General features: G+C 33.1%; 1 protein-coding gene across 2 annotated transcripts in view; it reads left to right on the top strand.

The window, feature by feature from the left end:
- Positions 1–23,463, top strand: part of LOC132796195 (uncharacterized) — a 43,973-nt gene that overhangs the window by 12,277 nt on the left and 8,233 nt on the right. For both annotated transcript variants that reach the window (XM_060807274.1, XM_060807275.1), the window contains exons 3-4: positions 18,858–19,578; positions 21,319–21,703. In XM_060807274.1, the coding sequence (XP_060663257.1) occupies positions 21,483–21,703 (221 nt within the window). In that variant the 5' untranslated portion in view covers positions 18,858–19,578; positions 21,319–21,482. The remainder of the gene's footprint in view (positions 1–18,857; positions 19,579–21,318; positions 21,704–23,463) is intronic.

Below are 23,463 nucleotides of genomic sequence, written 5' to 3'. Positions count from 1 at the left end.
ATGTGGTACTATATCGATATACACCATATACTATTCGGTATATTTTTAGTATTTTTGTAGTACATTTGGTATATTTTGAGAAATATACCGCAAAATATATTGCTTTTATTCAAAATGGGTAGCGGGTATCTCACAGTCGAGTACACTCGACTGTAGCTTTCTTACTTGTTTCTTTATATTTTAAGAATACTACCGCAGTTAAAATTGTGTTGACAATCTGGTAGATTTTGAATTAATATCAAATATAGATAGCGGTATATTTTTGTAATTTTTCAGTATTTTTCAAAAATAATTCTGTATTGTTTTGCTTTTATTGAAAATGAGTATCGGGTATCTCTCAGCACACTCGACTGTCGCTTATTCAACAGCGTACAAACAGCATTGGGATAATTTAACCCGCAAACGTATTTAGAACTCAATGGGAGGAATATCTAGTGTTTATTAATGCTCGTCACGTCTACGCAAAAATTTAAAGAAGAGATTACATAACAAAATCAGTAAAAAAAATATTAAAATTGGAGTGCAATAAAGCAATAAGCGCTAAATAATTGACATGTCACTCGTTTGGCAAACAAAACGCATTTTAAATTTTAAATTTAATATGCCAATATTGTCATATCAAGTGTGTGCACATAACAAACTTACATGCGATATTTACGTACATGGGACGTAATCTCATTTCAGTTGCAGTAATTAAGCCAACTGCGAGGGCGGCTTCAAACACATTTGACGATTGAAGAACTCTATTTGGGGTATCGATTACAAAGCGAAGAACATTTTGAAGATGACAAATGACAAATGACAAATGGTTGGGTCAACTCTCGCCCGTATTTGTTGGTCATGAATATGTTGATTTAAAACTCATATCGTGCATAGGCACGTCGGAGCACGTGCGCGGCTTAAAAATTGACAAAATGAAAACGGAGAACTGCAAAACGTAAATCACAAGCGCAAAATTTATGCACGTGACGAATTTGATCGCCCTCGGCTAAAGGAGTTGAAACGCACACGAAACGACTCGAATGCACTAAAAACGTAGCATTAATTGATTAATTATGCAAATTTCAATGACATGCCTGACCAAAGCAAACAAACCGAAAAAAGCAAGGAGGATAGGTACGGTCGAGTGTGCTCGACTGTGAGATACCCGCTTCCTATTTTTAATAAAAGCATTAAAATAAACCAAATTTGTATACCACAAAAATACTTAAAGTACATTAAAGGATATATATTGATATATACCAGATTGTCAGCCATAGCAACTAAAACCACGAGTGAGTAGGCCTTTTTTGCCCATTATCACATAGTATATACAAAAAATACTAGAGTATACCAAATACTATGATATAGTACTACATTCAAATATCCTAGATTGTCAGCCAAAATAACTAAAGCAAACTGATTTATATAAAGAATAAAATTATTATTGCGTGACAAAAAATTAGCTTCAAAATTTCGCTGCTTTCAATTTTTATCGTTTTGTGGGGGCGGAAGTGGGCGTGTCAAAAATTTAGAACACAATTTCTGTGATCTTGGTGTTTATAGGGCGGACAGACAGAGAGACATGCCTGTATCGTCTCGGCTGTTGACACTTAACATATTTCTAGGGTCCGAGATGCCTCTTCTGTCTATTACATACATTTCATGAAGACACTAATTTGTAATACCCTTTTACCTTATGGGCAGCGGGTATAAACACACACACACACAAAATTGAACATATGAGTAGGTGATGTCGAAAATATGAAAGCCTGACTGACTGACGCAAACTACACAACTTAAGAGCAATGAAAATGAAAAGCTGTTTGCTAAATTTGTGGCGAAATAATTCTTTATTGTAGCGGACTATAACCTAGGCAAATGGTCGCATAACTTTTGCAACTTTTAATTTGTCCTATGCTAAGTACGATAATGCACGCAGCTGATGCTTTTTCTACTACTAACTCGAGACTTTGTTATGTCTGTGCGTAAATGTAACTTCCTTTTTTAATGGCATTTGTCATGTTTTATGGCCCGCTAAATTCAGATATAAATCTGTAAAGTGCCTTTAATGCGTTGCCAGTTGTCGTGACAAAGGCTTTATGCCCCACAAGCAAACAAAACATTGCGTAGGGTATAAAAATGCAAAAAGGGAGCCAGACAATTAAACATAAACAAACAGTGGCTCACAGGCACACGCCCATGCACTCATAAATTTGAGCACATTTTCACATATACACTTTTTTTGTTCTTTACACACACCCAAACACTAATTAAGTGGCCAAAAGTCCATTGTCCACCTGTGCGTATACGTAATTAATTCCATTATAATCTCTTACGCATAATAAAACAACAACGACGACGACAGCAGCAGCAGGCATAAAACTCCAACTTGCACGATGATGATGAAGATATCTCTCAGGGTCGATCAGTCGTCGTCCCCAAGTATACAACCTGGGGTTTCAGCCGTGAAACTGTGAATATACCCAATGGGCATCTGCAATTAATTGACACTGAATTCATTTTCATTTTTGTTTTCGTTTTCGTTTGCATTGAATTAAATTATATTTGTTGGATGAGCGTGTTACAAACATCGAGTGTATACATTGCGTATACGTAATTTGTTTGATGGCGCATTAAACTTAACTGCTGTCCGCTAAAAATAATCGCGATTTTCCTTTCGCGCCCCTTTGCACCTCAACCCCGCGATATTTACTAAAGCTTGGCAATCAATATTTGTTGTTTGGCTTTTTGTGCCATTTTTATGAGGTTCTGCGAATTTTGTTTATAAACAAAAACAAAACACAACACAACAAAACTTTGATGGACACACTGGCGCAGCCAAGATGATGACTAAATAATAACAACAACAAATGCTTCAACATAGTCCCAGTCCGAAAATTAACTGTATAAATAAACACAAAGCAGCAGATACTTTCGGTGCGGGAATTATTGTAAAGCAAAAAGAAAGGCCACGACAAGCATAAAAACTTGTTGAAATAAACCATTTGTCACGGGTTCTTAATCAGTTTATTATCTTTTTTCGCTATTTTTGCCACCATCTGCAATAAATTTCTATTGGTTCCGTGTGTGTTTGTTTTGGCGCATTTCAAGTATTTTATATATCGAATCATTGATTGAATTTACAATGATATAGCTAGTTTTTCTTAATAGTTGCAACTGATTGGCTGTTAAAATTGTAACTGCAACGCAGTGGCAGACAGTGTTGCCACATTTTGGGGCAAGGAAACGAGCAACAATGTCGCTTGTTGTGTTTAGTGCGATATGAGAAAAGGAATAAGAACACCTGATAGAGTTATAATTTGTATTTGTATGTGCTGTAGTTGACAATCTGGTATATTTTGAACGTTTTATTATAGTATATTGATATACCATTGATTTACCAAATATAGACTTCGGTATATTTTAGTATTTGTTGGTATATTTAAAGATAATACCACAATGATTTTTTTTTATTTTTTGAAAATGGATAACGGGAATAATAGTAAAGCAAAAGAAAGCAATGGTTCTTAATGAGTTTATAATCTTTTTTGTGCTATTTGCCGCCATCATTTGTATTAGTTTCGTGTATTTATCTTAACACATTTTAATTATTTTATATCATATTCAATGAGAGCAATAACTTGTATTCGTAATTGTTTAAGTTGACAATCTGGTATATTTTGAACGTTTTAGTATATTGATATACCAAATATATACTTCAATATATTTTAGTATTTTTGCTTGTATAGTATATTATATGGTATTTTTTGCTTGTTTTGTTCAATCGTGTAGTATATTCATGTAGCAAATATAGAATTTGGCATATTTTTGGATTTTTTGGTATATTCAAAAATAATACCGTAATGGTTTTTTGCTTTGTTGAAAATGTTTATAGGGAATTAGAATATATATTTTTTTTACAATATCTGCAATAAATTTAGATTAGTTTCGTGTGTGTTTATCTTGGCATATTTCAAGTATTTTATATGTCGAATCATTGAGTGAAATTATTACTGTGCTTCATCTCGATTTGCAAATAGTTGCAACTGGTTAGCAGTTAAAATTGCAGCAGCGCGACTATGTTGCAACATTTGGAGGCAAGGTCACAGGAAACGAAACACAATAAAACTAGCAAGAATGTCGCTTGTTGTGTTCATATGAGATTATGAGTAAGAAGACCTAATAAAGCTATAATATTTTCTCTTAGTTGCTTTGGTTGATAATTTGGCATATCTTGAAGGTTTTAGCATATTGTTATACTAAATATAGACTTTGACCTTTTTTAGTTTTTTTTTGAATATTTGAAGATAATACCACAAGGTTTTGATTTTCAAATTTCTATTAGTTTTATGTGTGTTTATCTGGCCACATTTCAAGCATTTTATACCATGTTCAATCATTGATTAAAATTATTATTCGGATACATTTAGATGTGTAAACAGTTGCAAATGGTTAACAGTTAAAATTGTAAAACGATTTGCTGCTTTTCAGATAAGTTTTCGTGGTAGGTCAAAATTAACTACAGAGCGACAGTGTTGCCACATTTTGAGGCAATGAAACGAGCAACAATGTCGCTTGTTGTGTTTAGTGCGATATGAGAATAAGAATGAGAGAAGCTTGCTTGGCCAAACATGTGCAACAATGTTTTTATTTGCCAGTGCTTATTTTTAGTTACTTTTTTATATTTTGTTCGCCCACTTTTTCGTTCTTCATTTTTGGGTTTTTCCCTCGCTCTCTCTTTCTCTCCTTTTTTGTTCTTTTATATTTATTTTGCTTGCTTCGTGAGTTGCCTGTGCGGCGTCTGGTGTGGAAATAACTTTCTAAATAAACGCATCGCGCTGTTATGTAGCAACAATAGACGCTAACCCTGCAGCTATACACACATTCACACACACACACACAGGCACACACACACACATAAGCGAGCGCAATCATAGTTCGCTGTCTGCGCATTTTCGTGACGCTTTTTGTGATGGCGCGCGGAGTTTTCGCTCCTTGTATCGTTTTCATTTTATTGCTGCGCAGATTAGAGTTGCGAAATTGTTAAATTTTCATTCCTTTGTTTTTAGAGCGTTTTGCTTTTAATTTGTTTTTGCTGTTGCTTTTCATCCTGCTGCTGCTTCTGCTGCTGCTGCTGCTTCAAGTTCTTTGTACAATTTGCGTCTCATTTTACATTCCGGCAATGTCCTTCACCCGTTACTTTTTCTTTGTCCTTTTTGCTGCTCGTCTCCCTCATCTAATTGGCAACTGCTTAAAATAATGATAAATATTCGGTTGGTTAACACGATCATTTAAAGATTTTTGCCCAAAAGCAAATGTAACAATTAATGCAATTTGCCAGAAGAAGCCAAAAAACGAAAATCATAATTGAAAAGTTAAAACTCAGTATGAAAATCACAGGGCCAAGCTTCATTAAAACTTCTTTTGACAAATGCGCAAGGCAAGAATAATGGCAAAAAAACATTCGAAAAAAATGAGAAAAACAAAATCAAATTAATAAAGTAATTTAAATATAATAACTGACAAATTGCTTATCATTTAATTTGAAAGACAAACATTATTCCATTCATGAGCAAACATTATTTGAATTGTGGCCAATTAAGTCTTCTATTTATTCTTCTTGCGTCAAGCTTTATTGACAATTTATGCATAAGTAGTGCAAAATATTATTTATGATGTATTTCCGATTGCTATTGATTAAAATATACGAGTGATGAATGGCCGTTAATTGACCTGAGCTGCTGACTTGAAAATATTTTATGATCTACAATATTATTGAAATTTTTACGACTTTTAATTTATTACCGATTGACGTATTTCATAAAGCAAAGTTATTATACCCGCTACCCATAGGGTAGAAGGGTATTATAACTTTGTGCCGGCAGGAAATGTATGTAACAGGTAGAAGGAGGCATCTCCGACCCTATAAAGTATATATATTCTTGATCAGCGTCAACAGCCGAGACGATCTAGCCATGTCCGTCTGTCCGTCTGTGTGTCTGTCCGTCTGTCCGTCTGTCCGTATGAACACCTAGATCTCAGAGACTATAAGAGATAGAGCTATAATTTTTTTTCGACAGCATTTGTTATGTTTGCACGCAAATCAAGTTTGTTTCAAATTTTTGCCACGCCCACTTCCGCCCCCGCAAATCAAAAAAATCGAATGGCAAGCGTTATTTTAAAGCTAGAGCTGCGAATTGCTTTTATTTAAAATGGGTAGCGGGTATCTCACAGTCGAGTACACTCGACTGTAGTTCTCTTCCTTGTTTTTAATTGAAATGGGGATGATATTATTTTGCAATTTATATAAATTAAATTTCAGTCCTCAAAAGTAGAAAGAATATTGGAATAAATTAGTATATTGAAGTGAATTAAATTATTGATCATATGAGCAGTATAGTTTTATACTTTTATAAGTGAGATTATTTAAGTAAATAGATAATTCTTGATAATAATTTCAATTACCAAATTAAGTTTAGTAGTAGTATAATAGTTTTTATGAAAACTATTTTATTAGTAATATACATAAATGTTTGTGATTGGAATAATATTTTATAAACTGATTTTTTGTTTTCCTTTAATCTGTATTAAAATATACTGTATGTTGACATAATGCATTTATGTTTTTATTAATCTTTGTATAGTATTCAGACCTTGTTAAATTAATGAGATTAACTAAAATTCTCTCTGAAAACTAAATTTTCGAAATTGTAAACTTGCAAATAAAAAATATTTGTCAAATATTAATAATAAACTATGCGATTTTTTAAGCAAATAATACATTTTTTAAGTAATATACTAAATAAATGTTTAATATTTGAATTAAATGAAGTTCCAAAATATTATATGCAATATTTATTGTCAATTTTAATGAGTTTTAATGAAATGATAAAAAATACAATTTTTAAAATTAATATTTGAAGGATATTAATTGGAAAAATATTTTAAAATATTTGGATTAGTTATGCGTAATTCTTTTAATCATTTTTAAATATATTTAAACGTAGTTGATTACATAAAGTCATAAAAAAACATTTTGTAAATTTATGAATCGATGAAATGGATACACAAAATGTTTACAAATATTTATTTGATTTATTCAATCTATTATACACGGAAGTAATCTTTTTGGAGTGTATTTAAAGCATAGTTAATGTATTGAAATATTTATTCTCGATTTAGACAACACTCAAGTAATTTTATTTTAAGTGTATTTAATGCGTAGTTAATTAAATTATTCGATAATAATCAGTAAAGTGTTGGGTTCTTTGATTAGTAATCTGTCGATTAAAGTTCCATGGCTGACAATTCTCGTTGTTGCAACGTTGAGGTGGCAAAGGTGCCAAAACACCGGGTTCTAAGCTGTTAAGGATGCGATGATGCAGCAGCTGAGCTGAGTGTGTTGACAGCGGGATGCAGACGCAGACAGCAGCAGGTAGACGGCGAAATTTTACCGTAAAATTCTAAACGTTGTGTGCCGCCGACGGCAATGGCGTCGCCGTCGCTGTTGACGTCGGCAAATTATGCGATGCGCTTGCAATTTGCCGCTTGCTGTGTCACGTGTTAATATTTCACACACACACACAGGCACACACACACACACACACGTCTGCATGTCGACGGTGGCGTTATAAAATTTAATTAATGTGCATGTAGACGTTGCCGTTGTAGTTGGAGGCGCTGTAACTGGGGCTAAAACCGGTAAACTGCAAACCGGCAAGCTGGGAAACTAGGAAACTGTGAAACTGGGAAACAGGCAACAGGCTGAAGGCTGAAGGCTGAAGGTTTGGTTAAGCCGCGATGCGACGCGACGCGACGCGTTGCTCGCCTAAGGGCTTTGCTTATTGCATCTAGAGGTAGATGAAACTTGTGTTCGCGCTCTCTCTCTCTCTCTCTCTCTTGCGCTGTAAAGTGCTTTGTTAATTAGCCAACTGGCGTTGTTGCTATCCAGCAATAATTTGCGCCCGCAAGTATGCAACACATTTGGTGCCAACATGCGTTGGCCTCTGAACGTGTAAACGAGCTGCGTGTGAGTGTGAGTGTGAGTGTGAAAGCCTGCATTGTATTTCGCACACTATTTGTCAATGTCAGGACACAAAAAACACACACACACACACACACATGCACGCACACACTTGGATGCCAACTGCTTGGCAGTCAACAACTACTTTAGCTATGGCCGCAGCTGCGTCGCTTTTGCGCTAAATGTTAATGCAGCCAAAGCTGGGCAAACGCCGTGGGGACCCGGGGGGCGACGGGAGGGGGTCAATTGCCAGTCGTTGTAGCGACCCGCGCTTTACTCACTTCATTACTCAATGGGCACGCTACTTCTCCCCGCCTCCCTCTCTGCTCTGCAAAAACAGTTGCCACAACGTGTTAATCAAAAGCAACGCTCAAAGTCTCGCTCATTTGGTTTTTTCCATGAGCAGCAGCGACAGCAGCAGCAGCAGCAGCAGCAGCATTTTGGTCATTGGCATTTGCCATGTGTTGGCCAGATTTAGTAGTCAGCGAGCAGCGCATAAAGGGCGTAACTGCAATGCCTTTGGCAGCCATCAATGATGCATCAATCAGGTCCAAAACAACAAATGCCCCAAAACCATTTACGCCATTGCAACCAGCAGCAGCAGCAGCAGCAACCATCAACCAACAACCAGCAACCAAAAACAGCAGCAGCAGCAGCAGCGACACTGACAGAGTCATGGCCATGTTAGCCATGATTAGCTAGTTTGAATCATGTTAAACGTCTCGTCTGACTGAAACTGAATAGCGAAAATGGTTGTCAAATTATTTACGGCACAATAACTTTGCCATTGCATTCAATGCAGGCAACTGCACTGAACAAAATATTCCATATCGAAATATTATAGTAAATTAAATAATAATAAATACTTTGCTAAGTTTCACATAGTGCACGATATAAATATATTTTGCTATAGAAATATATCAAAACTAGTCATTACCCTAAATATCTTTGAAAAATCCTTCGCAAAGATTATTTTAGTTCGTTATAGGATTACAAATTGTAATGAGCTCAAATATCTTTGAAGAGTGTCAAATTTAGTAAATTTCAAGATTATTATTTAAAAATAGGAAAACAAATTTTAATCAGCAGAAATAAATTTAAACCAAATAATGTATTATTAATAATATTTTAAGTTTCGCGTAATTAAGGATATAAATATATAGTATTTTGTTTGTACGGATTCTACACTTCAATAAAAAGAAAATATAAAATATAAATAAAATAGAAATATATCTAAAAAAAAAAAATGAACTCAAATATCTTTAGAAAATCCTTTGTAAAGATTATTTTAAATAAAAACAGAAGTACAAATTAAAGCCTATATAGTTTTCAAAGAATCCTTTGTTAAGCTTCATAAATTTCTTCAATAAAAAATCAATTAATAGTAAAATAGTAATGAAATATAGTAATGAAATATATTGTATTTTGTGTTAAAAGTAGTATATTAGAGATAGGCAGTAAATTAGAGCACAAATAAATCTCCTTTGAATATCTTGTTTGCACTTTTAAATACTTTAAATTGCTGTCTTTGATACAAATTTTAACTATTTAAGTACAATCTTCAAATTCTGTGTAGGTAATTTTTTAGTAAAAGTAATTTTTAGAATAAAACCAATGAAAAATGTTCATAAGCTATTATGTGAATATTTCTCTAAAAAATTAAAAAAAGGTAAGCTGAGTTTACATAAATTTCTAAAAGTTTATGCATGACTGGGAAGTTTAATCTACAGCATTGCTCGTTGTTTCATAAAAATTTACTGTTCGGATAACACGATTAATTAGTTGAAATTTGGGAATACTAGTATACTGCAAAATAGCACATTGAAATTGTGCATTGACAGTTCAGTTAAGGCAAAGCATGTGGTAAACTTTGTAAAGAGAATTGAAGAATGGAAAAAAATTGACAAAGCAAATTGCTGTTAATCAGATAAAATTGCAGAAGTAATTTAAGAAATAATTTTATAAGGCTAAAAATGGTAACTGCAGTCGGCACATAGTTTTTTTTTTTGGGAAAATTCGGTATATTTTGTACTCTATGGTGTATTTGGAATTTGTATACAAGTACCTTTGTATATTTTGTATTATATTGTATATTTTGAATGTAATTGTACAACAATTCGGTATATTTTCAACTCTATAGAATATTTAAAATGTACTTGTATTAAAAATGTGGTATATTTTCTACCCTATAGTATATTTTGAATGTATTTGTATCAAAATTCGGAATATTTCGTAGTTGTAACATATATTGATGTAGCACTTATACCATTCGGTGTTTTAAAATTAGTTTTTCATTATATTAATTTGGCATATTTCAAGAATACTCTTCGTTTTTTTAAATGTTTTTTTTAAGGTATATTGATTTGGTACTCTATGGTATATTTTGAATGTAGTTGTATAACAAGTTGTTTATCGATGTACCAATTATACCATTAGGATTTTTCTAAAAATATTTTCTTTATAATATTTTTGCTATATTTTAAGAATACTCTTAGTGTAAAAAAGTAATTTTTCAGCATATTCAGTTGGTATATTTTGTAAATGTATATCGATATATCAATAATATCCTTTTCTTTTTAAAAGTATTTTCCGTATATTTATTTGGTATATATTAAGAATTAAACCGCAATGTTTTGCTTTAATTGAACTATTGAAAATTCTTACCAAATTATTATTGAACACACTACATTGGGTATTGAATTTATAAGAAATTCAAATTTAAATATCTATATTTTACTCAAATATATTTGTGACGGAATGAGCGAGTGTTCATCAAAAATGAGCAGCACTAGCAGCATGAGCAGTGCATAAATTTCGAGTTTGAGTCGATATATGAGTCACTTTATGTGTTTTTTAGACCAATAACGTTTAGTGACACTTTGCACTACTTTGGCTTAAGATAAATCTACGAATCATTCTTATGTGTAGTATACGTATTACGTATACGTAACATTCACATAACTCAACTTAAGTTTAGTTTGATTTTAACGGTGGGAGTATTAATTTTATATTCTGTCCGCCATTAAACAATTTTATTGAGTAATAAAAAAAAGTGCTTTAAGCGCTGGACAGGCTCAAATCGTTGCGTAGTTTAACGACGCTTAAAGACAGTACAGGAAAAAAATGGAATAAAATCTGTGCGTTGTCCACGCCGAAAACGAAGTTGAAAATGCATTTGAAAATGTGTGTTGTAAGCATTTTTTAATATATATTTGCTAGCTAAGTACTTACATATATATCAAGTTAATATGGCACTCACACACGCACTTGCAAAAGAGGGAAATGTGTTTTGATTGGGTGGAGCAAAGCGCCGTAAACTATGCAACACATTTCGTTTGCATGTTTGTGCGGCGCGTTTTTCTTTTTTTCTTTTCGCTCTCTCACTCTCTCTCTCTCTCTCTCTCTCTCTCCATCTGCACCTTGGCAACGAGATGGGAGAAAGGCAAAGCGCAGCGCTGTGCCCAGAAATGTATGCGAATTTGCATAGAAAATAGACAGTTTGGAAAATTGCATTCCATGTTGATAACTTAAGGCCAAAGCAGGCGTTGTCGAGCACTCTGACGTTCCATGCAGTTCTCTCTCTCTCTCTCTCTCTGCACTCGTGTGTGTTCTGAATCTGATTCAACCGTCGTCGCCGTCGCCGTCGCCGTCGCCGACAGCAGCTGTAAGTGAAAGAGCTTGAAGCACGCAATGCATGTGCATAAATAACTTGTTTAAGTTTTATGGCAATGGCCCGCACGGACGTGGTCCACCTTTAGTTAAGTTCCACTTTAGCCTCGTGTCACCAAAAATTTATAAACGCCTCACACTTATAACTGGCCAACACCTTGCGCCAAATGCAATTTTGTACACATGCAACTCCACTTGATATGCTGTCAGTGAGTCAACTCTCTCTCTCTCTCTCTCTCTCTCTCTCTTTATTCCTTGCAGTCACCTACTGGACAAAGCTGCACACTTTGAAATCAAATTCACAAATACCTTAACTACAACTATTTTCGTTTGTTTTTTGTCTTTTTTTGCATAATGCGCATATTAAACTGCCTTGGTTAGGGCATGACGAAGAGTTTGTTTACTTCGTTCGTTGAAAAGATTCGCATTTATTGACTGCCTTTGGATCAACAGCAATCTACTCTACTTTAGTCTCTTTTCTCGGAAATCGTTCTCAAGTTAATAGAACAATATTCCAAGAAGATTCTTAGAATTGGATACAAAATTTTATTCCTTCTGAGAAAATTGTCATGCATAAAATATATCAAAACACAATTGTCAATATAGTTACTCTAATAAGTTGCTTAATGTCTTAACTGACTTTGACTTTTCCATAAAAATGATATATTATATTATTTTATGTTGTTTTGCTATTTGTATCTATTTAAGTTGCAAAAATCAATTTGGTCAGTACTATAGAATATTAAGTGGAATTGAACAATGTATGGAGTATGCTCGATTGTGAGATACCCGCACAGCAAAAATACTACAAATTTACCAAGGGCCATATTTGAAATATACAATTGAGTGTAAAATATACCAGATTGTCAGTCAAGGAAGCTAAGACTCGTAGTAAGTGCTTTTGCCCATACAAAAGTATTTCTTAAATAACTTCTACAATTTTCATCTGATGGAAATCAAATTAAGGAATCTTAAGTACTACAGTTATCATTGTATGTTTAATAAATCGCCGCTATAGCTTCAAAATTGCGGTTCTTATTTGATTTTTGGGTATTGGCGGAAGTGGGCGAGGCAAAAAAAAAGGGTAGCGGATATAAAAAATATACTTTCTTCTGAAAGTTATATATTATATTCCTAATATTTATCTGTATAAGCAGAAAAAGGCAAATCGACATGCTAAATAGAATTTTCAGTTTTTTCCTTCACATGTTGTCACAATCATTTTGTAATAAATTAAAATTATTCTGTGTTTTCATACCAAAGTGATGACAGATATGTTAAGTGAGTGTATTACTAAATTTTGTAATTTCTAATTTGGCATAAATTCTTCTTGAAATTTGTCCTGTATAGCATATTCTATATTCGCATTTGGCTGCGGTCTTTCGAGTTCAGTCTGCTGCGTGCCACAAAGTGCACTGTGTCCTGTGGTTTAGGAATGCAGAATGAAGCGAAACTAGCAGCAGAAATATTCCAAGGGACGACTCAGCTGTTTGTTTGGAAATGTCTGAATGAATGCTCCGACTGACTCGCCAGTTGCCTGGGCTTGTCGTATCTGTCTGTCTGCCTGTCTGCCTGTCTGTCTGTTATACTGTCTGACCGTCAGGTTGACTTTCTGTCTGACTGGAAGACTAGTCAGGTTTTGCTCGACATGATACGCCTGTAACTATTTGACTTTATCTTGTTGCCGCTGTTGCTGCTGCTGCTGGTCGTGTAAACACCGAGACAGTCAAAAGCGGAAAAGGGCGCAGCAGCAACAGCAAACGATAAACAAAACTCCACACAAACACGAAAAAAGAAAGACGAAAACAAAAAAAAAAATGCTAAAAAAAATAAGCAGCGATAAACGACAAGAGTGATGCTCTATACAAAATAAATGTAACGATGTATTTTATAGTTTAATTTTGATAAAATATCAATAGCAATGTAATTACAACATAAATTATACTCGATCCAAGAACATATGCTGTATTACGAATTTATATAGATTTCCATACAAGTAATTAAAATGCAAAAAACACATTTTTTTTTTAAGAACATAGAAAGATAAACACAACATAATTAATGTAGAATATATACAAATTTGTTACTGATTGGTATCATAATAATTAACAATCCTACACCACTTGAAAGAATATAAATAAATACAAAACACAAAGAAATATGTAATATATAGTTTTTATTCAAATTGAATTAAACACAAAATATTCATGAAACATTGTTTTTTTTTTGTACATTTTATCAGTAATAATCTTCATTAAAATTTTGTAATGATAAAAGTATATAAAAAGTTAAAAACTATATCTATATAAATAAATAATAATATAAATAGTGCTCTTTCTATATATATCCAATAAAGCACATAGAAGAATATAATAAATTAAAGAATGTTTATAAATATAGTCTTAATTCTATTTTAATACAATTAAAAGAATCCTATATTTATTTTCCATTTTATTAGACCTACAATTGAATTAATTAATTTAAAAACACTTAAAATGAATATATATATATCATATGTATAGTAGTCTTCTTCATATTTAAATTCAATTTAAGCAAGCCAAAAAATGTTATGGAATTTTTACATTTCAGTGGCAATTCTTTCCCTTAAATTTGGTTATCCAGTAAGTCAAACAAAAATTAATATTGGTGGACAACAATTTTATTGATAGGGTATGTAAAATAGCGTTGAGTAGCTTCAGCAAGTGCGCTACGTGGATTTCTATATGAAGTTAAGTCAACTTCAATCGACTCGCTTGGCCTCAACTCGACAGGACTTGACTTGACTTGCGACTGGCTTTGGCTCATTTTCAATTTAAAGCTAGCATCTAAATGATGTTTAAATGTTGGCTTATCAGGCAAAGCAAAGCTGCTTGGCTGGCTGCCTGGCAACTTTAAGGTAATGCAAACTGTCAGGCCATTTGGTTGCAAAGTGGCGAGTGGCAAGTGGCAAGTGGCAAGTGGCAAGTGGCAGGAGACAAGGCGAGGCAACGTGCGTTTTGGGTTTTTGGCTTGAGAAAATGGAACAGCACACTTGACTTGTTGTTTTCCCTGCTGTTGTTGTTGTTGTTGTTGTTTTTGTTGTTGTAACCACTGAGCCACTCACTAATTATGCAAAAATTAGTTGCAAGCAGAAAAATGAGAGAAACTAAACTGGAACGCGGCCCGGCACAGCGACACATAAAAAGCTAAAGCTGACAATTCAGCTCCATCCTGCAGTTGTAGTCGCTGCTTCTCTCGTATCTTCATCGCATTCTCCTTTTGCCTTCTGTCACTTCTTTATTTCGTGTATATATATACATTTTTATACCCGATACCGATATGTTAGCAGGGTATATAACCTTCCATGATATTTGGTGCATAAAATAGTAACTATAATATTTATGGCAGATTGTATCGTATCTTAGTTGATTGGTTAACAATCTTGTGTATTTATACTCTATGGTATATTCTATAAATAAACGTAACAGTATTTCGATATACCAAATATAGTCTTGATATATTGCTATAGTCTTACGTATATTTTTAGAATAGCACAATATAGTATATTTGTATATTAACATATAGTATATTATTATAGTAGTTATAGTTATTTTTTATCAATATACCATTATTGTCTTTGGTACACATTTTTAGTTTTCGGTATATTTTTTAAACTATACAATCTGGTATATTTCGTAACGTAATGTAACAGTATTTTGAATATCAATTTGGCTTATTTTGGGAAGAATGCAATCTCGTATATTTTGTATTCTAAGCTATATTTTGTAACATAAAGTATTTAGTATTTTTGGTATCTTTTAGAATAATGCAATCTGAAAATGTATAATTTAATTTAATTTAATTTTTATTTTTATTTTAATCTGGTATAATTTGTAACCTAATGTAATAGTATATCGATTTGCCAAAAATTATCTTTGTTATATTTTGGTATTTTTTGGAATATAAATATTAAATATTCCTAAAATAATACAATCTGGCAAATTGTGTACTCTATGGTATATTAAGTAACGTAACGTAATAATATTTTGATATACCAAATAAAGTGTTTGGTATATTTAGTCATTATTCGGTATATTTTTAGAATTATACAATCTCGTATATTTTATAATCTATGGTATATTTAGTAATGTGACGTAATGGTATATTGATATACCAAATATAGACTTCTGTATATTTTGTTATTTTTTGTATATGAATTTGGTATATTTTCAAAGGATAGCACTTAATAGTGCATCGATATACCCAAAATAGTCTTCGCCATATTTTAGTATTTCAGGTATATTCATATATGTATATATTAAGTCGGTATATACATATGTATATTAAGAATAATACTGCATTGTCGTTAGTGGGTATCTTACAGTCGAGCACACTCGACTATAGCTTTCTTAGTTGTGTTTTTTTTAGCACGTACTTGCAAACCGCGTGGGCGTATGTGTGTGCTAATTTAGGCGTCTTTTGTCGTCTCTTGCCTGCATGCCAGGCGTGGGAACAACACACACAAAAAAAAATGGCCGCCTGTCATTTGTTGCTGCTGTCGTGCAATGGCAGCTCCCAAAAAGAGAGAAAAAAGCGATGCTTAAAAAAGATGATAATAATAAACAACAATGGGACTTTGCCAGTGAGTGGGCCATGCGGTTGCACGCGGCAGCTGCAGCTGCAACAGTTACTGCAACAGAATTGTAAATAGCACAGCAGAGACACGAGCTGCAAAATCCCACCTTCATTCGCATCTTCCCCCGCGCTGGATGCATTGCCCCAAAGGTAGCTATGAGGGGTGTGGAGGGGAGGTCCCGTTCATGCATTCATTCACATTCATTCAGTCGCTTACTCATTGATAACCAAGTTGCTGTTGCTGTTGCTTTTGCTGTTGCTGTTGCTGTTGGCGCAGCTTAAGCTCTGGCTTAAGAATTCACACCAAAAGAAAAAAGAAGAAAAACCAACCAGCTATGATATGGCTGGCTAATGAGCTATTTATAAGCGCTGGCTCACGGTGCGTATGGATAATGGATGCGGATGTTTGATTTGCATAAAGTCTGACGACTTTTCAACATTGTTTAAATACACGACTTTTAAATTAAATAAACGTTGCGTTTGAGTTGTTATTAGAAAATAAACGATTAACTTTAACTCTTAAATAGTACCAAAATATTGTAGGGAAATTCAAATTGTTAAAGTTGATTGCAACAATTGAACAGAAATCTAAGGAAGTAGTAATGTTTGATGGGAAACAAAAGAAACTGAAAAGTTGCACACAAATGACTTTCTCAGACATCGTAAAGATACTCAAGTAGCTGTTAGATGCTATAAGTATCCAAGATACAAAATTAATTGCAAAAGGTGCTACAAGAAATATGACTTGAAAGCATTTCAAGCACTCTTGGTGGCTTAAGTAACTTTGAAATGAAGATGTAGCTAAGATACAAAAGTAGCTGTGGAAAAGCAACTTCGATATAAAACATATGCAAAAGTATCTGAAATATTGCTGAAAATCGATGGCGTTAAAGAAAAGTAATTTGAATAGAAAAGCAATTGCATTGTGAGTAATAACGAGGATTTTATGCAAGATATTAATGGCACTTTTTATACTCGTTTTCCGTAGGGTAAAAGGGTATTATAACTTTATGCCTCCATTGATGAAGTTGTTTAGGAAATAAATTATATGACATAAAGAGGTAGTCAGATCTTTGTTGCTTTGATGTTTTTTGTAGTCTGTGGTATATTTTCAATATAGTAAAATATCGACACACACATTATAGACATTGGAATATTTTAGTATTTTAAGTCGTTATTTGGTATATTTTCAATGTAATGAAATATCGATGAACCAATTATTGACTCTGTAATATTTTAGTATTTTAAGTCGTTATTTGGTATATTTTCAATGTAATGAAATATCGATACCCACATTATAGACTTTGGAATATTTCAGAATTTTAAGTAGTTATTTGGTATATTTTTAATGTAATGAAATATCGATAAACCAATTATTGACTCTGTAATATTTTCGTATTTTAAGTAGTTATTTGGTATATTTGTAATGTAATGAAATATCGATACACCAATTATTGACTCTGGAATATTTTAGTATTTTAAGTAGTTATTTGATATATTTTTAATGTAATGAAATATCGATAAACCAATTATTGACTCTGTAATATTTTAGTATTTTAAGTAGTTATTTGGTATATTTTTAATGTAATGAAATATCGATACACCAATTATTGACTCTGGAATATTTTAGTATTTTAAGTAGTTATTTGGTATATTTTCAATCTAATGAAATATCGATACACACATTATAGACTTTGGAATATTTTAGTATTTTTACGGTATATTCATTCGATATATTTTTAATGTGTATCGATACTCTACGTTAAATTTAAACTTTGGTATATTTCAGTATTTTTTCGGTATATTCATTTGGTATATTTATATTACCTCAGTATTTTGCGTTTATTGAAAATGGGCAGCGAGTATCGCACAGTCAAGCACACTCGATTGTAGCTTTCTTACTTGTTTTAAGAAGGTTTTTGTGTGTTAAATCCTTTGAAAGAAAATTACGAATGTATCATTAGCGTCATTTTAAAGTCAGTTTTGTCATATATCTTATTCGACCATTAAGTTGCATAATCATAGTTGTTGTTGCTCTTTTCGATTTTATGTGAGGTGGCAGAGGGAGAGAGAGAGAAACAGAGAGAAAAAGAGAAAACAATGGCAACTGCTTTATTGCTCGCTAATCATCGTCTGTATCGGAAGCTTCTATCTTGGCTCCAAATGATTTATGGGCCCCGCATGGATTGGCATTGATACAATGCCGAAGATGAAGAAGAAGCAGCAGCATAGCAGTAGCCCAAGGCGCATTGATTGAGTGTGTGAGTGTGTGTACGTGTGGGTGTGTAAGCGGGTGTAAATGTGTGTCTTTGTTTGTATTTGTTATCTGGGATCTGGGTTGCTAGCTCGGAAAATGCTTGCCGATTTTGCAACTGCCACTCGGCTATTTGTCTTGAATTACTTTTAGACTTGCACTTTACACTTTACACTTCACACATACACATACACATAGAGAAAGAGAGAGAGAAGAAGACTTACACTTACATACATACATATAGTATATACGATGTTGCACTTATTTATTTGGTTTTCAATTTTGGTTTTCGGCTTTTGCCTTTGTATATTGCAGGCAAAATGTTATTGGACAACGCCACGCTGGCTCCATTCTCAACCTCTAGCTCAAGCTCAAGCTCATCCTCGTCCTCGCCCTCAACCTTCTCCTCCAGTGCAGTCGACAGGCCCCGCAGCAGACAAATTGCGCGTAAAATAAAACTTCAATTGCAGCAATAACAACAAGAACAATAAGTGAATACAGCACAACACAGACCTAAACAAAAAGAACAACAAAAAAAAAAGAACGAAGAAGAAATTGAAAAGCGTTTTAAAAACAATAAAAGTGGCAAATTCACAGCCAGGCAATCCGCCCCCTAAGCATCCTTTGCTACGCAGCAAAAAAATTCGCAAATATTGCGAATACGTGTCGCTGTGTGTTGAGTGTTTGTGTTTGTGTATGTGTATGTGTAATGCATTTGAACGGTAGCAACAACAAAAACAACTACAATATCTAGAAGAAGGACGCGTGTTAATGTTGTACGTGGCAAAGTCAAAGCGATACGAGTTGTATTCGTTGCATTAAGCAACAACAACAACGCCAAGAACAACATCGAGCAACAACAGGAAAAGTCAAATTTTCCCCGTCGTTTTACCTATCCGCTGTCGCTGTCGCTGTTGTTGCTGCTGCTGCTGCACTTGATGGCGCTTTAAGGGTCAATTGCACCCCAGCGACCGAAACGTGAGTGCGATCGAGCAGCAACAAAGGGAATAAAGCGTATCGTTACACTACTCGTAAGGTAAGCGTTCCCATTACAGATTACAGTTTGCGATGCGGAGACACGAGGATTGACAGACAGACAGACACCAGACAGACAGACAAACAACAATTATTCATAAAGCACACACATGCTGTAAATTGCAATTGGCCAATCAAATTTTAAGGTGAATTCAAAGTAAAAATTATTTTTAATTTATTTACTTTTTTGTATAATAAATATACAATTTACTTCAACGCGAATGAAATATAAAACGGAATAAAAATATTATAAGCAAAAAAAAAAAATATTCAAAAAATCTTAAACCGTAATATTATTATTTATTACGATTGAAGATTCTCTGAATTATTTATTTTGCCTATATTATTATTAATTGCGATTTAAATTACTTAAAATTACATTCGCTTTGACGTGAATTTTAAGTAAACATTAATTTTAAATTAAATGTGAGATTTTTTGGAATTTATTTTATTTTATATATACTTACGAACTAAGATTTAATTTTAAATTTAGTTATTGTCCAGGAATTCACAAAGCAAAATTTCTAACGATCTTAGTTTTTGTGTTAGAATATTTTGATTAACATGCAATAAAATAAATATACATTATTTAATGACATACATAAATGTAAAAAATAGATATTAAATTATATTATATATTATTATTATTATATATTTTATTTATTTGTATTATATTATTTTTATTACAATTTTTAAGCTTGAAAAAAAGTTTAATGAAACTTTGTGATAAAAATAAGAAAATGTTCAAGGAATTTGTGATTTGTCTTAGCATTTTTATGAGTTTTATTTAAAATCGGCTGCTTGAAAATTAGTCGCAGTAATAGCCAAAATATACATTGACAATTAAATGACATAATTTTATAACTTGATTTTAAAATTAAATATTCATATCGTAATTTTGTTTATTATATTTTTATTACTATTTACTGGATTTTAAATGTCCGTCTGTCTGTCCGTCTGCCCGTATGCATACATACATAGATCTCAGAAACTAGAAGAGCTAGCGAAATAATTTTCTTCATGTTTTATGTTTCCACGCAGATATTATTTTCCAAATTTTTGTCAGGCAAACTGCCGACATACAAATTAACAAAAATCGAATAGAAAGCGCAATTTTGAAGCTAACGTCGCAATTTTTAGGACATAAAATAACAACTACAGCATTTATGATTCCTGAAAATTTGGTTGGAAGTTTAGTTAAGAAATACTTTGTAGCTGGTAGTTTTGTTAATTGCTTAATTTACATTTATGTGGATGTGTTTTCCAAATAAGATATTGTTAAAGAATTGTCGGTGCAATTTTACGTTCTACTTTTTGTTGTTAAAATAAATATTTAAAAACATAAAATATATAAATATATTTTGGAATGTGTATTTAACACGTACAAGTCATAAATGTAGATTTTCCATTTTGTACTTTTAGATGTTAAGTATTTTTGTAATTAGTCTCAGTTACAGCAAGTTGTGCGAAAGCTGTTTAAAGCTCAGGCAACGGCACTTTAGTTTAACTTAATTGAAAAATGCAAAATAGTCGGGTTAAAAGATTTCAACGGTAAAAATGGGCAAACATTTGTGTGTTGTGCGCAGTTCATAAACTGACCAAATCAGTTGCATTTGGCAATGTAATCTGTTCTTCAGAAAGTCTCATTTACGACGAACAGCATCGCACTCATCGGCATGGGAATTAAGCAGGAATTTGATTTTTAATTATCATTGTCTGTCTTCTCTGTGTGTTGTTGCAGTTGCATTTGCACTTGGATGTGGTGTGGATGTGGATGTGGGAGGCTGGCACAAGTCGACAAGTGAAATTGGAAACTGTATTTGGAATCAAGAAGCTTAAGTGTTCCTCCTGAAAAATAGAGAGAGAGAGAGAGCTCCTCAGCTGTGGAAACGGTTGAGGAGAAAAATGACGACGTCATTGCCACTGCCACTGCCTCTGCTGGCGATAGCAGCGACGTCAGCAGCGGCGTCAGCAGCGGCAGCATCAACGTCGTTGCCAGAGGAGGCAAAAACGTTTTCGGATGCGGATGTGGCGGAAGTGCGGCGCGTTGTGCAACGCATTTTGGTGCCGTGCGTTTTTGTTATTGGACTATTGGGAAATGCAGTGAGCATTTGTGTTTTGACGCGGTAAGTGCACTTGTATGCGTTGCTCTCGTTATTCCTGCTGCTATCGTTGTTGTTGTTGTTGTTGCTGTTGCTGTTTGACTGTTATTGTTGCTGGATTACGGCCGAGCGGGCAACTTGATTCAAATGGCACAAGTGCTTCTCTGTGTCTGTGTCTGTGTCCGTGTCCGTGTCCAATGTGGAGCATTACTATTTTATGCATTTTATGTTTATGTTGCGTGTTGCATGGCCAAAAACAGAAACTGAAACTCAAACTGAAAACAGGTACGCAGCAGCAGCAGCACATTACACGAGGCATTTAATTGTTGCCATCTAGCCAGCACTCTAAAATCATTTCATCGCCACAGCAACAACAATAATAGCAGCGACAGTAACAACAATAGTAACAACATCCACAATTTTATGTGCCAAATGCAAATGGCTCACAGATAAGATACAATTGGCAGAAACTGCTGCGGTGTTTTTAATAGCTGAAATTGTTCAAACTATGCGACAAACGGAGACGCTGCAAGCGATATTTAATTAGAGATATATTAATATATAATATATTATCAATTATTATCAATTATTAATCAAGAAAAAACAAAGTTTACTCTTTGATTACAAATATTTTCCTTAAGATTTATTTGAACTAACACAGACATACACAATCATACATTTGATACATTTTTGTGATTTTTTATAGGCGAGAAGGAATGAGGTTAAATGAACGAAATTTGGATATGTTGTTAAACATACATTTAAAAGTACAACAACAATTTATTTGTATAAAATACGAAAACTGAGACGAGTTTTGTCTGAGCGGCACCCAACACAAGCATTGTAAATTTGAACCTACTAGACAGAAAAAAACTCTTAATCTAAATCGTTATATCAAGAGAATGTCGTAAGGATTTTTGAAAATATTGAATTTTGTCATTTTTGGTGCACTTTTGAAGAAAACAGTCAAAACTTTTACAAATTTGGTCAGTTCTTCGACAGCTAAAAATCGACCAATCAATTATTTAAAAACCATTGCGTATTCGCGGCTTAAGGATATGGTCAATATTTCAAACAAATGTGTGAAGAATTGTTCGAGTTATGCTATGTTTGAATTTAAAAACTGTGATTCGAGTAAAACGCGTTCAAAGTTTTGAAACGCGATTACAATACATGTGGCGGTCCCCTCACTAAATTGGAATTGAGGGTCACAAAAAGTTTTTGATTAATGTATTCTATGAAATTTAAACTACCTTGTAGCAAAAAAAATAGTTTTTTCTTTAAATTCTGCAGTGGTGTTACTTCTTAAATTACTTTATACAATTATAGAAACTATAATATACATTTTCGGTAATGCGTTAAAGATAAATTATTAATCACGAAAAAAACAAAGTTAAGTTTTTTGACTAAATATTTATTTTCCTTGATTTTATACTGGTTAACAACTAAACACAAAATAATATATTCCACATCAATTATAGATTATTATTTCGTTAAAAGTTAGGAATACGGAAATAATTCAACTTTGCTTTAACTCGTTTTTTGGAAGGAAATATAATATTTTGGTTTTGATTACAAGTATTTTTCTTTTTATTTTAAATTAGTTACATATATACATTAACTATTTAAATGAAACTTGGAGACAAACTAAGACACTGCAAGGGATATTTAATAATATTTATAGAAATTATTAAATCCCTTTCGGCTAGTTTAGTTATACAATGACTCTTCATTAAAAAAAAAAAATGATTATAAAGTTGTCGAAAAAATTATTTTTTTACTTT

The sequence above is a fragment of the Drosophila nasuta genome, chromosome X (genome assembly GCF_023558535.2).
Source record: "Drosophila nasuta strain 15112-1781.00 chromosome X, ASM2355853v1, whole genome shotgun sequence".
Lineage (NCBI taxonomy): Eukaryota > Metazoa > Arthropoda > Insecta > Diptera > Drosophilidae > Drosophila > Drosophila nasuta.
The sequence above is the reverse complement of the archived record's forward strand: the minus strand, read 5'-3'. Positions and strand labels throughout refer to the sequence as shown.